Source organism: Bos javanicus, chromosome 23 (assembly GCF_032452875.1).
Source record: "Bos javanicus breed banteng chromosome 23, ARS-OSU_banteng_1.0, whole genome shotgun sequence".
In the NCBI taxonomy this organism is placed as follows: domain Eukaryota; kingdom Metazoa; phylum Chordata; class Mammalia; order Artiodactyla; family Bovidae; genus Bos; species Bos javanicus.
Window position 1 is genome coordinate 32237697 of NC_083890.1, and position 16690 is coordinate 32254386.

Genomic DNA, 16690 nt, shown 5'->3' on the forward strand with positions numbered 1-16690 from the left:
GGGAGAAACAATAGTGATAAAATTAGATTATGTTTAAAGCAGGATAAAGTTTCTAGACATAAAATTCTCTCTCTGCTCATTGGGGCCACTACCCCTCTTTAGTGTACATTGTGCACATTATAGCAGTACATTGACCAAATCTAAAGAGCTGCTTGACTGAAAAGAGCAATTTTCTCCTGGTGCCAGCAAGGTACCTTCTTAGAAGATAACACTCCTTTCTCAATCCTGTAAGGAACTGCAATGCCTCTTATACATGTGGGTCTGGACTATGTAGTCTGTCAATAGTAACTTTAAGATATAACTCTTTGTCTTAAGAATATACTATGTTTTGAACTCTAACAAGCAGAACAGTCCTCAGAGCTTTCTGAAAGACTGTCTCCCAGGTGATATTCCTTGGGTTGGCTCTAATAAAGTCCTATTTTCTTTCTCAGATTGACCGTTTTCATGGACAATAGTTTGTGACAAGGTTTGTGTGGGTGTGGTAAAGTGTCACTCTTCCCTAGTTAGTGAAACTCTTTGGGGAGGGATTTATTGAGTTCTTTTTGTCTGTCTTTAGGTACCTAATGGGAGTTCAGAGAAATCCTCTATGCATTTGCTGTTTTTCTGCTACAGCTCAAAATAATCAATATACTTATAGGAGAGGAAAAATAACTTTCCTTCTACCCTTCTAAATTCTTAGCTGAAAGAGTAGGTTAACATGAGAAAAACAGTTTAATAACATGTACACTTCACACATGCATAAGAGATACCTAGAAAAACTGAGTAAAACTCTGCAAGTTTGCCCAAGACCCCACTTTTAATGTCTCCCACTAAAGACACAAGAAGTAGGAGGAGCTAGTTATGAGAGGTTACCAGGAAAGCAAACAAGAGTAAGGTTATTACACAGAATTAAGTCCAGGGTCTTCTCATTGATGAGATTCTCTGGTGATCCAGTTATCCTATCTTCCTGGTACAGAGAGAAAGACATTCATTAAAATTCCCTTTATAAATGTAAGTGTCCCTCACAAAAGAGTAAATTCTCACAAATAAAAGTAAATTCTACTCTATGTCTGGTATTAAAAAAAAAAAAAAAAAACAGCTCAAAAATAGCATATGAAGGGTGAGAGTCATATTCTGCTACCATTCACAACTAACAGTCACCTTCTCTTGAATGAGAAAGTATAGTATTTGCAAAAAAAATAATAAGTCCTTACTAAAATTCTCAGTCGAAAATATAAACAGACTCAGATTCAAAGACCAAAGGGAGCAAAACAATCCAGAGTAACATTTAACAGATGCATTATACTAGGTTCTCTCCCTTTCACAGATACTGGATCTAGAAAGGGGCGGAGCCAAGGGAGTGGTTTCAGAGCGTCTTTTCCCGCCCGCGCGTTCAGTTCTCAATGAGGTCCGATTACAGCTTATAATTACTCTTGACCAAGCGGTAATACCACTGCTGTACCGCACAGGCTTGCAACACTTCAGGTAGCATGTCTGGACGTGGCAAAGGCGGCAAAGGCCTTGGGAAAGGAGGCGCTAAGCGCCACCGCAAGGTTCTGCGCGATAATATCCAGGGTATCACCAAGCCCGCCATCCGTCGCCTGGCTCGTCGTGGTGGTGTGAAGCGCATCTCCGGGCTCATCTACGAGGAGACCCGTGGGGTGCTGAAGGTGTTTCTGGAAAATGTGATCCGGGACGCGGTCACCTACACGGAGCACGCCAAACGCAAGACTGTCACCGCCATGGACGTGGTTTACGCGCTCAAACGCCAGGGCCGCACCCTCTATGGTTTCGGCGGCTAAAGCTTCATCCAGTACGTTTATTTTAAAGGCCCTTTTCAGGGCCGCCCACTTTCTCTCAGAAAGGGCTGTGCTCAATTTGTACTTGGATTAGAAATGTATTCTCTTTTAATGCTAAAGTAGTTTTTCTGTGCGGTCTCTCTACCGTTACACTTTATCTAATCTTCATTATGCGAAGAGTAGCGGTGCCTTCGGTCAATAGGGCAGTAAAATTGTTTGGCTTAGTATGCGGCGGAAGTCCCGGTGCCCTGTTTGAGAACTTCAAGCCCCAGCGTCAACCGCTCTAGTGGGAAGGATCCTGCCTACCCCCAAATCGTCTGTAAAAGGACTATCAACTACAGGCCAAAGTTTTTGTCGAAGAGGCAAAACTGTGTACATGTGTGTGTGCTCAGTCGAGGCCGACTCAGCTTGCCAGGCTCCTCTGTCCTTCGAATTTTCCAGGCAAGAATACTGGAGTGGGTTGCCATTTCCTACTCCAGGGGATCTTCTCGACTCGGATCAAACCCGCGTCTCTTGCGTCTCACGCATTGGCAGGCAGCTTCTTTAGCACTGCGCCACCTGGGAAACCCAAAGTATTTAATAAGTATTTGTGCAAATTGCCAGAAACTGCTGGGGTGCTGCTGGTCGCTGACAAGCCAGATGAATTAAATACATCGCCGGAAAGAACCTGGGTGTTAGTTCTTAGTGTTTGCAGTAGGCGACGCCAGGATCTGCGCTCTCATCTCTGCAGCCCCACCACCTCCTTGTCCTCCTCTGGGTCGCGCCCCAAACCTCCGTACTTATATAGAGTTTGGGCCATCCATCATGCTGAGTGCCGTGACCCCTCGTAAACCCAGTGGTCTTGGTTTCTGAAGTGTCTTGGCATTGCTGATTTTCATCCTCAGGCTGGAGGCCTCTGGCTAAACAGTTTGTAAATTTCCATTTACTATATTAAGCGATTCTGTTCTGAACACTTAGGCCTCTAGCAGGGCCTTTGAGATTGTAGGCAGACGCTTCCTCCTCCCTCCCTCTTAAGTGGCTCTCTTGCACTTTCAGCTTCATTCCAGTTGGTCTCTCTCTGTACTCTGCTGTAAATTATACTTTAAAATGAAACTTTCAAAGATGACAATATGGTCACAGAAGTTTTTTTGACGTGTGTCTTCAAATTGATAAACCAGCCGACTGACTGAATAATCAGCCTCCTTGATTTTTTGTTTGAGACGTGTATTGATGACTGCTGTAGGAAACACTGCTGCCTCGTCATTCTGCTAACACCTGTCTCTTGACCCTAGAGGAGATACTGACTAGGCAGTTGAGAAAGTGAGATTCTTAATTTCAGGTGAGACTTCTGGACTAGAGAAAAAAACTGGGGACTCATCAACATATAAATGATCAGACTGGATGAGAGCACTAAGAACTTAAATATGTTTTATAGCAGCACGTTGTTTGTAAATGAGTGGAACCAATATAAATTGTCATCAAAACGGACCAGATAAAATATCTATATCCATAAAATGGTGTCTTAGTTCAGGCTGATACAATAAAAATACCGTGGACCGTGTGCTTTAACAACAAATATTTCTCAGAGTTCTGGAGACTGAAGTCCAGCATCAAGGTGTTAGGCAGATCGGGTGTGTGATGAGGACCCATTTCCTACTTCATAGGCTGCTGTCTTCCTACTGTCTTCACGTGGCAGAGTTCAATGAATGCAGGCATGAATGTTCTACACAAGGACACAGGCCCTCTCCCAACCTCAGGCCCACCATAGTGCTGCTATGATTCCCTAGCTATAATTCTTTGACTTGTCACTGCCTGAATCAATCAGCATGACAGGTTTTCTCTGGCTCTTAGGAATGATGCAGGAGTGGTGTATCAGGCAGCATTATCTTTGTTCTGAACCAGGACTTCAAGAGTGTTAGGTCTGAGAAAGGTTCATACCTTTGTACCCAGGTAGTGGGTATGACTAAAATGAGTATAATACAATCTATAAGTCTTATGAACTAAAAAAAGATAGGCCAACCATAAAAGAAGGTGGTCTATGGAGCAGCCACCCTTCCCTTCAGTGTAGGAAATCTGTATCCACATATTTTATTACATATCTGAATGGAGGACAGGAAATTCTAATTTGCTTACTGGTGTACCCCAATGCTTAAACAATATCTGGCACATTACACAAAATCAACACATATGTCCTGAAGGGCACCAGGATTACATTACTCTCCCAACCAGGCCCATTTTAGCTCCTCTAGTCATCCAAATTGCAGCTTTGAACCCTCCCCATTGTCAGTTTAAATTAAGGCAGGCTAGGTAATTATATCATTCCCCTCCAAGTCTGGAAGGACAGTTATCAGGTGGGAAACAGGCTGAAAAAAACTAGGGGAAATATTAGAACTAACATACTGAGGCTGAAATCAGCCAGCCCTCTAAAAAAATGATACAAAAAAGAACCCAGTGATAGAGGCATTTGTTGAATACCTTTTAGATGGGAATACTGTTTCCCTACTGCTGCTGCTGCTGCTAAGTCGCTTCAGTCGTGTCCGACTCTGTGCGACCCCATAGACGGAAGCCCACCAGGCTCCCCCTTCCTTGGGATTCTCCAGGCAAGAACACTGGAGTGGGTTGCCATTTCTTTCTCCAATGCGTGAAAGTGAAGTCGCTCAATCATGTCTGACTCTTAGGGACCCCATGGACTGCAGCCTACTGGCTCCTCCATCCATGGGATTTTCCAGGCAAGAGTACTGGAGTGGGGTGCCATTACTAGCCAACCTCAAGTGAATTCACGTCCCTTCAGTTCATATGCTACTGGAACATATAATTGTACGAGATTTTCTTGCTTAAAAACTTTCTGTGACTACAACTACAGGCCAAGCATAGACCAAGGAGGCCATACTGTAGCAAGAGAACATCTTCACAGACCAACAGGCCTACCCTATAATCTTCATCTCCTGCTACCCTGCCTGGAGATTATATATATATATACAATAAGCTTTTTTGAGATATAATCTACATATCATAAAATTTCATCCACTTTTTTTAGTGTACAAACAATAAACTTTAGTATATTTACTTAGTTGTACAACCATCACTACAGTCTATTTAATTTTAGAATATTTCTATCACCCTAATTTCCATTTCTCTGTGATGGAAGGCAAACATGTATGGCTTACTGCTGAGCGCTGTGTTGACACAGAGGGAAGAGCGTTTTCTTCATAACTTCTGAACTAAATGCCTGGGTTTCCCGGCGGTCTGAAGCCGGCTTTTTTTGCACACCATTTCAGATTTTTTTAATCGAGACAAATCACCCCATCAGTGGCGGTAATTTCAGTACTGTTCTCAGGACATGACAGACTCAGATGTCTCCGTCTGTTTCATAACCCGTAAAAAACACAAATTTACTAAACCCGGGCTTTCGCCTTTTCTCGCCCGATTTCCCACCCATTTAGGTCGCCTCGGGTAAAGCACAGATCATCAGTTCTGACGGGCTGACAACTCATGGGTGGGGCGTGGCGACCTAAAGTTTTTCGTAGTTTTTTTCCACTTATAATTAAATCTTCGCCGCTACCTGTCCAGTGCAAGAGAGCAAATGATTCCGTATGAATATACAGATTGCCAAACCCCGCAGTGTTTTCCGGTTCAGAGCTAGTGTTCAACTATAGCACCTGGCTATTTCTCGGCTAATAGTTAACAGCTTTTTTTAGAGTAGTTGGGTGGCCCTGAAAAGGGCCTTTGGTTGAAATCAAGCTCCTGAGAGCAAACTGGAAAGCTTAACCGCCAAAGCCGTATAGAGTACGGCCCTGGCGCTTGAGAGCGTAGACCACGTCCATAGCGGTGACCGTCTTCCGCTTGGCATGCTCGGTGTAGGTGACCGCGTCCCGGATCACGTTCTCCAGAAACACTTTCAGGACCCCGCGGGTCTCTTCGTAGATGAGCCCAGAGATGCGCTTCACACCACCACGACGAGCCAGGCGACGGATAGCAGGTTTAGTGATGCCCTGGATGTTGTCGCGCAGAACCTTACGGTGGCGCTTAGCGCCGCCTTTCCCCAGACCTTTGCCGCCTTTGCCGCGTCCAGACATGGTTTCACGAAAAGTAAACCAACAGCAACTGACGAGTAAGCTGAGAACCGATTCTTATATACCTACTCCCTCCGCCCCTCCCCCCACTGAGGGCTCGGAAGTCGCGCAAGCCGGAAGTGTGACGCCATCAATCCCCGCCCTTAATTCCTCCTCCAAGCCCCGGGAACTGGAGCCAAAGGAACTGAAGGGCCGGAAGGGAGAGGCGGATCGGGTTGGCTAAGCGGCCTGAGCTCAGTTTGACCAATAGTCTTTCGTTGCTTGGCTTGTAGGGGCTGCACTGTTTTAACTAAAGTACTTAGAGGAAGCAGGCTTACAGCAGACATATTCCAAATATCCTAAGTATAACAAATACTTTAAAGGGTGAAAACTTATTATCAATAAATTTTCGTAATCGTGTCAAGATCAGAGATAGAAATGTAAAAATGGTTATACTATCCTGACGTTCAAAAGGCCCTGTTATAAAAACGTTCTGCAAATGTCAATCACTCTTCATGCCTCCGAAACCCTGGTTCTTCATTAAGATATGGAATAACAGTACTAAACACAAAGGGCCAGTTTGTTCGCATATGCAGGGAATATTGAAAAAAAAAAAAAAAAGAGCACCCATGAAAAGTGAAAGTGCCTGAGTGTTACTGATGCATATTCTTCCATCCAAAAGCAGTATATTCAACTACTTTAGTTGGTTCGTATTACAGCCGTTTTACTTGAAAACGTGGGTGGCTCTGAAAAGAGCCTTTGCTTGAAATCTCAGACTGGAACTTATGCTCTCTCCCCGCGGATCCGACGGGCTAGCTGGATGTCCTTGGGCATTATGGTAACGCGCTTGGCGTGAATAGCGCACAAATTGGTGTCCTCGAAAAGACCCACCAGATAGGCTTCACATGCCTCCTGCAGTGCCATCACCGCCGAACTCTGAAAGCGCAAGTCGGTCTTGAAGTCCTGGGCAATCTCACGCACAAGGCGTTGAAATGGCAGTTTACGGATAAGAAGCTCTGTGGACTTTTGGTAGCGGCGGATCTCGCGCAGGGCCACCGTGCCAGGACGGTAGCGGTGAGGCTTTTTTACGCCGCCGGTGGCCGGTGCACTCTTGCGAGCCGCCTTGGTGGCTAGCTGCTTGCGTGGCGCTTTGCCGCCAGTGGATTTACGGGCAGTTTGCTTTGTACGGGCCATAACAAACAAGTAACTACGAAGCAGATGTGCCTTATACTAGCTCAAATAAGTCGCCCAGCAGTTTTGCTGGTATTTATAGTACCCAAGGGGTAGTGATTGGGCGGGAGAAAAGTTTGAATATTACGTTACAGGTTCTGATTTGTCTAGCTTTAAACTTTCCAAAAAGCGTGCAGTTTCATTGGCCGCCTCCTTCTATCCTCGGCTCTTTTCAACTTTTTTTTTTAAACTTTTGTTCTTTTCCACACACGATTTTCTGTAAATGCAATGCTTTGGGCGTTACCTTTTCGGAAAAATAGACATTCACTTCATTGATATTGTAGTAATGTAGGTTTTCTTAGTCCCCTGAGTGGTGTGGGAATTGAGGGATCTACATTCCCTGGTCGGTAACCCGATATCGGGTTAGAAATTTCTAAAGCCATTTTACAAAAAAGAGAGATCCCTCTGTAAAGCTTAAACTGACCGAGGAACTTCTTTGAAACCTACAAGATGTAACCACAAAAACAGTATAAAAAAAAAATTCACACTAGCGTTTCCAGAAGTATTTTCTGTAATAAGGCATTTTTTTCTTATGCTCTGACTTTATATTTGGAGCTTTCTGAAACTAGTATTTTCTAAAGTCTAGAATACACTTAGCCTGGTGCATTGCCGGGTAGACAACGGCGGGAGAAACCACAAGGGATCAGAGGAATTTCCCCATGGGAAGCAGGCGATGGACTAAACTCAGTGAATAGATTATGGACCAAAACGAAGACAATTTACTACTGCCAGTGGCTGATTTTATTTTTTTTAAAGCCAAATGTGAACCCTTATACGAAAGCGGTAATCCAGATTCTACCTTTTGATTGGTAGAGTCCATTTTACTTGGTAGCCAGTAAGAATGCATATCTAGCATCCCTCATTTGCATGGAGCAGTTCCCTTTCATTTGAAACTTGTTAAACCCATTAGACACAGGCGGCACAAATCATTCTTTAAACAAGAAATTATTGCGTGCAGTAGTTCCCTTTTAAAAACTTTTGATTAGATGCCACATTTATTACTATAGGAAAAGCTTGTTTATGTCTTTCCAGAAATGCTTATTTATGAAACCTTCCTCTTGGAGGAAGATTGTATACTTGTGTTATAATTGTCCTTTAAACTAAGACGCCTAGCTCCAATTGTTCTTATCTCTTCCAAATTATTAGAAATTACGTAATGGGTTTTGTAAATACAGACTCAAGAAAACGACAGTTAAGAAAGGGTAAAGATGGGCGACTCTCGTGTCTGGACGAACCAATGAGCGCTCAGTGGTGTCGGACTCTGCGACTCCACGGACTGTAGCCCGCCAGGGTCCTCTGTGCCTGGGATTCTCCAGGCAAGAATACCGGAGTAGGTTGCCATTCCCTGTGTCTGGAACCCTTTTATTATTGGCCACAAGGCGGAAACGAGCTCTTAGGGGTTTTTTTGAGAGTTACTGGGGGGCAATGGCAACCCACTCCAGTACTCTTGCCTGGCAAATCCCATGGACGGAGGAGCCTGGTAGGCTGCAGTCCATGGGGTCGCTGAGGGTCAGACACGACTGAGCGACTTCACTTTCACTTTTCACTTTCATGCATTGGAGAAGGAAATGGCAACCCACTCCAGTGTTCTGGCCTGGAGAATCCCAGGGACGGGGGAGCCTGGTGGGCTGCCGTCTCTGAGGTCGCACAGAGTTGGACACTACTGAAGCGACTTAGCAGCAGCAGCAGCAGGGGAAAATTCGGGTCTTTAAAACCAGTGCGGACTTGTTTGAAAACCGCAGGCACTCGCGCGGGAATGACTTGTCATTGCTTCACTCTCCCTACTGCTAGGAGATTGCCCAGGACAGAATTGTGAAAGGGGAGTTTTATTCTCTCAGTAGTTTGATTCACATTGTGAAGTCGTTTTAGCATTGTTGCTGCTTTTACAGCCACAGACAAGTTAAAGGGAGAGTGCCCTAAAATATTATCTCGGGGCTGTGTTCTCTCATTTTCATACTAAAGCAACTTTCCCCCCTGCTCCCACATCCTCCCTGGGTGCAATGCCTGTCCGGGCACAGTTTAGTCCACCCAGAGCTTACTTGATGTCTTTCGTGTGCTAGGTTTGCAGCTTGGTATATGTTATGAGGATGAAAGGCGATCCAAAATGTGTTACGTGCACTGGGCTGTGGAAATAAGTCGCAATTACAGAAATTGCGGGCTAAGCTTTCCACAGGTGCAGCTTGAGTGTCAATTGCAGTGTTAACCAATTCTTTTGTTTTCTACAATTCTCCTTTGTCCCAAATAAACGCACCCTGGTTCAGACCAAGGGCATCCGCGTCTCAGGTCTTTACCACACATACTCAGCGTTGCCAGGAAAGAAAGTGGCATTAATGAGAACTTTTCCCAAACCTGCAAACCAGGCCTACATACTCTCGCTTTCCGCTCTCCCTTTCAGTCATGATGTAACCTTTTGAATTGATTGCAGATTAGAAACTGATATCCCTTGCCAGTGCTTCCTAGAGGCGAGGTTTCAGGTGAAACTCCTTGGATTCTTACGCAATTGCCTTATTTAAAGGTCTTCCTCCCACCCCCAAAAGGAAAACAAAAACAAAAAAACCTGCTTTTTTTTTTTTTTTAAAGTCGCACCCTCTGATGGTAATGGCCCGGACCCTTCCCTGCGGAGTGGATTATTTCCGTCTCCACTGGGCGACCGTCGTCAGGGTGAGGGGTGGAAAAGGATGCTGTCTGGGTGCCTCGGTGCAAGCGGTAGGAAAGCAGGACCATAGGCCCCAGCGGCCTGCCGCTGCCTTGCGAGACCCAGTTGGGAGGGCAGGGGGCGGGGGGCGGGCGCCAGCGCTCACCAATCACAGCGCGGCCCCGCCCTATAAATATCGCGCGCTGGAGCCACCCGCGTCTTACTGCCTCGTTGGGTCTAGCGGTTTACTAAGTTTTTCCTTATTTCCGCCATGTCCGAAGTCGCGCTCCCAGCTCCAGCTGCTTCCACTCCCCCTGAGAAACCTTCAGCTGGCAAGAAGGCGAAGAAGCCTGCTAAGGCTGCAGCAGCCGCCAAGAAAAAACCTGCGGGCCCTTCAGTTTCGGAGCTGATTGTGCAAGCTGTTTCCTCCTCCAAGGAGCGCAGCGGTGTGTCCCTGGCCGCGCTGAAGAAGGCACTGGCGGCCGCTGGCTACGATGTGGAAAAGAATAACAGCCGCATCAAGCTGGGTCTTAAGAGCCTAGTGGGCAAAGGCACCCTGGTGCAGACCAAGGGCACCGGCGCCTCGGGTTCTTTCAAGCTCAACAAGAAAGTAGCCTCCGTGGATGCCAAGCCCACCGCCACAAAGGTGGCAACGAAAACCAAGGTAACAAGCGCTTCTAAGAAGCCCAAGAAGGCCTCTGGGGCGGCTGCTGCTAAGAAAAGTGTCAAGACTCCAAAAAAAGCTAAAAAGTCTGTGTTGACAAAGAAGTCCTCTAAGAGTCCTAAGAAGCCTAAGGCTGTGAAGCCTAAGAAAGTAGCCAAGAGCCCTGCCAAAGCCAAGGCTGTGAAACCAAAAGGGGCCAAAGTGAAGGTAACCAAGCCAAAGACCGCTGCCAAACCCAAGAAGGCAGCACCCAAGAAGAAGTAAGAGTTCCGGTTGGAAGCTGCTTCCAATAAACCAACGGCTCTTTTAAGAGCCACCAACTTATTTCAGAGAAAGAGCTTTATTACCACACAACTTTGTTTTTCTTTTTTTGCCCTCATGCAAATACAGTATGTGCAAGCCACTCTTAGTTCTACATTAGAATCTTTTTGAGGCTAAGTCAAACTCACGCTGTGGGGTTAGAAGCTTGTGGTTTGGGCCTCAGACTGTTTCCCTAGTCCCATTTTAACCTGAAGCTTACATTTGTAGTTGTATGTCAGAAACAAGCGGGGAAACTTTGGGGGCCTACCCCATAATAGTCCTCAGCTGCACGATTGAGGGCTGGGTCCGTGTACCATGTGCTCATTTGTCTATTAAAGATTTCTCTGGTTATCTGAGATCAAAGCTGGGACATAGGTTCTTGGGCCATACTACTATCGCTAAGTTGGCTTTCCCCAAAATTGGGTGGCTCTGAAATGCTTTTAAGGTGACCTTGGGAACGACGGTGATCCGCCGGCTAACCCGGCGCTCAGATTGGTGTCTTCGAGTTCACCAGGTAGGCCTTGCAAGCCTCAGGCTGCGCCATCGAGGCCAGGCTCAGCCGACTTATCCCGGGGCGATTTGCAGGTTGTCAGCTAGTTTCCCACTAGGGTCACGAGAACTTGGCTGCCCTGGAATTTGGGAGCTAAAGCCCAAAAGCTCTTACCGGGTTTCTCTGTTCCTGGAATCAGAACTGCCCAGATTGGATAATAATTGAAATTTCCACTCTGTGCCTAACTAGAGAGTATTTCTCCACGTGCAGGGTTTTCAACTCTGGTGTGCTACACCACGTTAAATATTGATATTTGGGGACACTTATAAAATTGGCTCTGAAAGCTTTCGAAGTTTTAATTTTGGAATTCAGTTTAATTACTACTTTTTTTCACATCCAAGGTGAAAAAACACAATACCATATGTTGAGCTCGGTTTACTCACTTAAACTTAACGAAACTCAATTAGTTGTAAAACTTTACATGAAAGGGTGCAAATTTTTTTAATGTGAATACCAACCATTTAAGTTTTTTTGTACTGCATTTGCTAAGAATTTCCACAGTAAATTTGAATAATATTTTTAGCAGTCAGCCCTTTTTAGTTCTCGGTTTTAATTAACATGGTATTAAGTTTTGTCCTTTAACATGTTATTAATTTTTTGTATCTCCATTATATTTAAATGGTTCCCTTCAATTGTTTTCTACTTTTTTAAATTAAATGGCAGCTATACTTTCTTCTAGTGGAGGTGATGGAATTCCAGTTGAGCTATTTCAAATCCTGAAAGATGATGCTGTGAAAGTGCTGCACTCAATATGCCAGCAAATTTGGAAAACTCAGCAGTGGCCACAGGACTGGAAAAGGTCAGTTTTCATTCCAATCCCAAAGAAAGGCAATGCCAAAGAATGCTCAAACTACCGCACAATTGCACTCATCTCACATGCTAGTAAAGTAATGCTCAAAATTCTCCAAGCCAGGCTTCAGCAATATGTGAACCGTGACCTTCCTGATGTTCAAGCTGGTTTTAGAAAAGGCAGAGGAACCAGAGATCAAATTGCCAACATCTGCTGGATCGTGGAAAAAGCAAGAGAGTTCCAGAAAAACATCTATTTCTGCTTTATTGACTATGCCAAAGCCTTTGACTGTGTGGATCACAATAAACTGTGGAAAATTCTGAAAGAGATGGGAATGCCAGACCACATGACCTGCCTCTTGAGAAATTTGTATGCAGGTCAGGAAGCAACAGTTAGAACTGGACATGGAACAACAGACTGGTTCCAAATATGAAAAGGAGTACATCAAGGCTGTGTATTGTCACCCTGCTTATTTAACTTATATGCAGAGTACATCATGAGAAACCCTGGACTGGAAGAAGCACAAGCTGGGATCAAGATTGCCAGGAGAAATATCAATAACCTCAGATATGCAGATGACACCACCCTTATGGCAGAAAGTGAAGAGGAACTCAAAAGCCTCTTGATGAAAGTGAAAGTGGAGAGTGAAAAAGTTGGCTTAAAGCTCAACATTCAGAAAACGAAGATCATGGCATCCGGTCCCATCACTTCATGAGAAATAGATGGGGAAACAGTGCAAACAGTGTCAGACTTTATTTTTGGGGGCTCCAAAATCACTGCAGATGGTGACTGCAGCCATGAAATTAAAAGACGCTTACTCCTTGGAAGGAAAGTTATGACCAACCTAGATAGCATATTCAAAAGCAGAGACATTACTTTGCCAACAAAGGTCCGTCTAGTCAAGGCCATGGTTTTTCCTGTGGTCATGTATGGATGTGAGAGTTGGACTGTGAAGAAGGCTGAGCACAGAAGAATTGGTGCTTTTCAACTGTGGTGTTGGAGAAGACTCTTGAGAGTCCCTTAGACTGCAAAGAGATCCAACCAGTCCATTCTGAAGGAGATCAGCCCTGGGATTTCTTTGGAAGGAATGATGCTAAAGCTGAACCTCCAGTACTTTGGCCACCTCATGCGAAGAGTTGACTCATTGGAAAAGACTCTGATGCTGGGAGGGATTAGGGGCAGGAAGAGAAGGGGATGACAGAGGATGAGATGGCTGGATGGCATCACTGACTCGATGGACGTGAGTTTGGGTGAACTCCGGGAATTGTTGATGGACAGGGAGGCCTGGCATGCTGCGATTCATGGGGTTGAAAAGAGTCGGACACGACTGAGCGACTGAACTGAACTGAGACTTTCTTCATGTAATTGATATTATCATGTGGTTTTTCTCTTTTAATTTGTTCAATGCTTTCTTAAGATGTTGAACTCTCAAACTCAATGTGGCTGAAAGAATAAACTAGAAGAATGAGATGAGTTTTCCTAAAATGATCATCTATAAGAAAGAAGCAAGTGTGCTATGATGAAGCTGGGAGGGTAAATCAGAAGTTTTGTTGTGAAATTTGCAGTCTAAGAGATTTGCCAAGTGGATTAACTGGGTTTAAATGTTGCTGATAGACTAAAGTGATTAGATGCCTGAGAATAGTTCCTTGGTTTAGTGGTATGGATGTCAGTAGTAGCTTTGACAGAGTAGTTTAGGGGAGGATGGAGTTGAATTAAATTGGAGCCATACATTTTGGAATCATTGGTATATGGATGGCATATAAAGTCATGAGACTTGGTGAGGTCACCAAGAGGGTGAATGAGGTGGAGAATATAAAGAACGGTAAAGGATAGAGACCTGGTCCTGACATTTTATCGTCCATAAAAATGAATCATTATTCCACCTCTTTGTGCTTCCCTTTGCTTATTTATTGTAAATTAAGCTTTTTGTGCACAAGCCAAGAGGCTTGCCTCTTGGCAAGCACAGAATGTGCCTCCAATTGTGAAGGCAGTTCCATTCTCCCAGCTGTGGAGTTCAGTATTTAAAACTGCTGCTAAACTCTCAGTTTTAAAAGAGGGAACCTAGCTCAGGGGAGAGACTATCACTGCTGCAGGAATTCACCTTTACATGGTACAGGTTAGATTAAAACTCCTCGGCAGGTATTCAGTACATGCTGATTCTTTCTGTCTCCATCCTGAGTTTCCAGTCAGTTTCTCTCCATCTTAGAAGCCCCCTTTTATGAGCCCACAATCATCTCTCATTCTGTCAATACATCTTCACCAATAAACCAGAAGCTTTCTCAAATGTAGCCAGAGCACCTCAAACCTGTTCCTTCCATAAGGAAGATTTTTAAAAGGTAGAACTCAGAGATTTTCAGCTAAAGGGGGCCTTCCTAAAGACAACAAGCCGATACTTCCAGAATTCAAGTGAAACAAGGGTGATATTAAAATGTCAGGGTGCAGGACTTCAAGAGCACCTTCAAGAGGACCCCCAAAGGGATGTATTCACTTAGAACAAGGAGAGAAGAAATTATGGATTGAGAATCTTGTGTGTTCTCAGAGTCGTCCAGCAGAGGGAGGCCTCTGGCTGATGGCAGGCTAACAACAGAGAAGGTGGATATTGGAGGCCTTTAATAACCATCATGTTCCCTACTTCTAAGTGACTAGAAACAGGGTTACCCATTAAAAGTTTTTTTTTTTTTTTTTTACTAGGAAAAGGACTATATTTACTTTTGTATCAAATTTATTTAGAATTTTCTATCAAATCCTAATTTTAAAAACTTTTAAATGTGTTCTTACACTTGTTATCAGATAGGACACATTTAAGTTTCAACTGATTTGAAGGTTTGTAACTTAGCATATTAAAAAGCAGAGATACCACTTTGCCTACAAAGATCCGTCTAGTCAAGGCTATGGTTTTTCCAGTAGTCATGTATGGATGTGAGAGTTGGACTATAAAGAAAGCTGAGCGCCGAAGAATTGATGCTTTTGAACTGTGGTATTGGAGAAGACTCCTGAGAGTTCCTTAACGCAAGGAGATATGACCAGTCCATCCTAAAGGAAATGAGTCCTGAATATTCATTGGAAGGACTGATGTTGAAGCTGAAACTCCAATACTTTGGCCACTTGATGCAAAGAGCTGACTCATTTGAAAAGCCCCTGATGCTGGGAAAGATTGAAGGCAGGAGGAGAAAGGGAAGACAGGATGAGACGGTTGGATGGCATCACCGACTCAATGGACATGAGTGTGAGTAAACTCCAGGCGTTGATGATGGACAGGGAGGCCTGGCGCTGCAGTCCATGGGGTCGCAGAGGTGGACACAACTGAGCAACTGAACTGAACTGAACATATAGTTTGGATTATTGCATGAATTACAAATGTGATGGCTAGTAGAAAGCTTACTAATCTTATGTTTCTCTGTCTTCCAGCTACTAAAACAAAACCCAGTTAAGGCCAAAACTTCATTATCTTACCTCCCATATTTCAGCAAGACATAACAATACATAGATCTGACTGCATGTTGGTGGAGTTCCTATCCATGGCTTTGGTTTTCTCTATAAAAAGGGCAAAAGTCCTGGGTAAAAGCAAGGTCTGATACTGTGGCAAAACAGAAATGACGAGGAAGGAGAAATCTCTGTTTGCCAAGGCAGAGCATGGGGAGGCGATTGGCTCCCAAACCCAGCAGAAATTCCAGGAGAGACCTCCTCAAAAAGCAACCTTCATCGGAGAAGGCCTGCACCCTGCATGAAGGGATGCAGACAGAATTTCTTTCCCACACTTCACGGACCCACAGCACTGTGTATGTACTGTGATGTATGAGGGGTGTCATCCTTTGATCCTGGGGTCCCAGTGGAGAGGATAACAAGCAGACTGTGGGGAGGATCATAACCAGGAGGTGACAATTTGGACAGTGACAGAAGGGAATAGGATGGGGATGTAAGGCTTCATCCAATTATCTGGTCTCAAGATTTCCATAGAAATGGGTCTAAGTGGTCCCAGATGTTTCTGGGAGAACTCTGCCCAGTTAGCATCACGCAACTTTCACCCTGCAACTGTATCACTCCCTGCTTCCCTTGCTTTAGCTTTTACCTGTCCAAATGGTAATCATACAGTCATAGAGCCTTGGATATGGACCTTTAAAGCTCCTTAAAGACAATGCCTTCCAACCCCTCCTGCAGCAGATAAGAAAATACAATAAAATAACTCATACAAGATGCCCAGGTAGCTAATAGCAGCTAGTAAACACTTCTAACTATAAAATTTGACATGTTTATAAGGGTTACATTAACTATAATTTTTAAGCACTGCTTATTGCGTTTGCCTAATAACCACGGGGTACAATAATATTTCAGAGAAGGCAATGGCACCCCACTCCAGTACTCTTGCCTGGAAAATCCCATGGACGGAGGAGCCTGGTAGGCTGCAGTCCATGGGGTCGCTAAGAGTCGGACACGACTGAGCGACTTCACTTTCACTTTTCTGCATTGGAGAAGGAAATGGCAACCCATTCCAGTGTTCTTGCCTGGAGAATCCCAGGGACGGGGGAGCCTGGTGGGCTGCCGTCTATGGGATCGCACAGAGTCGGACACAACTGAATCGACTTAGCAGCAGAAGCAACACAATAATATTTAATGTGATCTGTTGGTCACTTAATCATGTCCAACTCTTTGCAATCCCATGAACTGTAGCCCACCAGGCTTCTCTGTCCATTGGAATTCTCCAGGCAACAATA

The 16690-nt window shown here is 44.6% G+C and overlaps 3 protein-coding genes and 1 pseudogene across 3 annotated transcripts; 2 read left to right on the forward strand and 2 right to left on the reverse strand.

The window, feature by feature from the left end:
• LOC133237033 (uncharacterized) overlaps window positions 1–5873 on the reverse strand; it is a 61480-nt pseudogene extending 55607 nt beyond the window's left edge.
• Window positions 1419–3318, forward strand: LOC133237026 (histone H4). The gene has a single exon (XM_061399369.1). The coding sequence runs from the start codon at window positions 1470–1472 to the stop codon at window positions 1779–1781; it is 312 nt and encodes a 103-aa protein (XP_061255353.1). The 5' UTR covers window positions 1419–1469; the 3' UTR covers window positions 1782–3318.
• Window positions 5874–5959: 86 nt separating the features above from the next.
• LOC133236992 (histone H3.1) lies at window positions 5960–7066 on the reverse strand. The gene has a single exon (XM_061399331.1). The coding sequence runs from the start codon at window positions 7001–7003 to the stop codon at window positions 6593–6595; it is 411 nt and encodes a 136-aa protein (XP_061255315.1). The 5' UTR covers window positions 7004–7066; the 3' UTR covers window positions 5960–6592.
• A 2814-nt stretch (window positions 7067–9880) lies between these two features.
• Window positions 9881–10658, forward strand: H1-1 (H1.1 linker histone, cluster member). The gene has a single exon (XM_061399319.1). The coding sequence runs from the start codon at window positions 9946–9948 to the stop codon at window positions 10600–10602; it is 657 nt and encodes a 218-aa protein (XP_061255303.1). The 5' UTR covers window positions 9881–9945; the 3' UTR covers window positions 10603–10658.
• Window positions 10659–16690: the final 6032 nt, after the last annotated feature.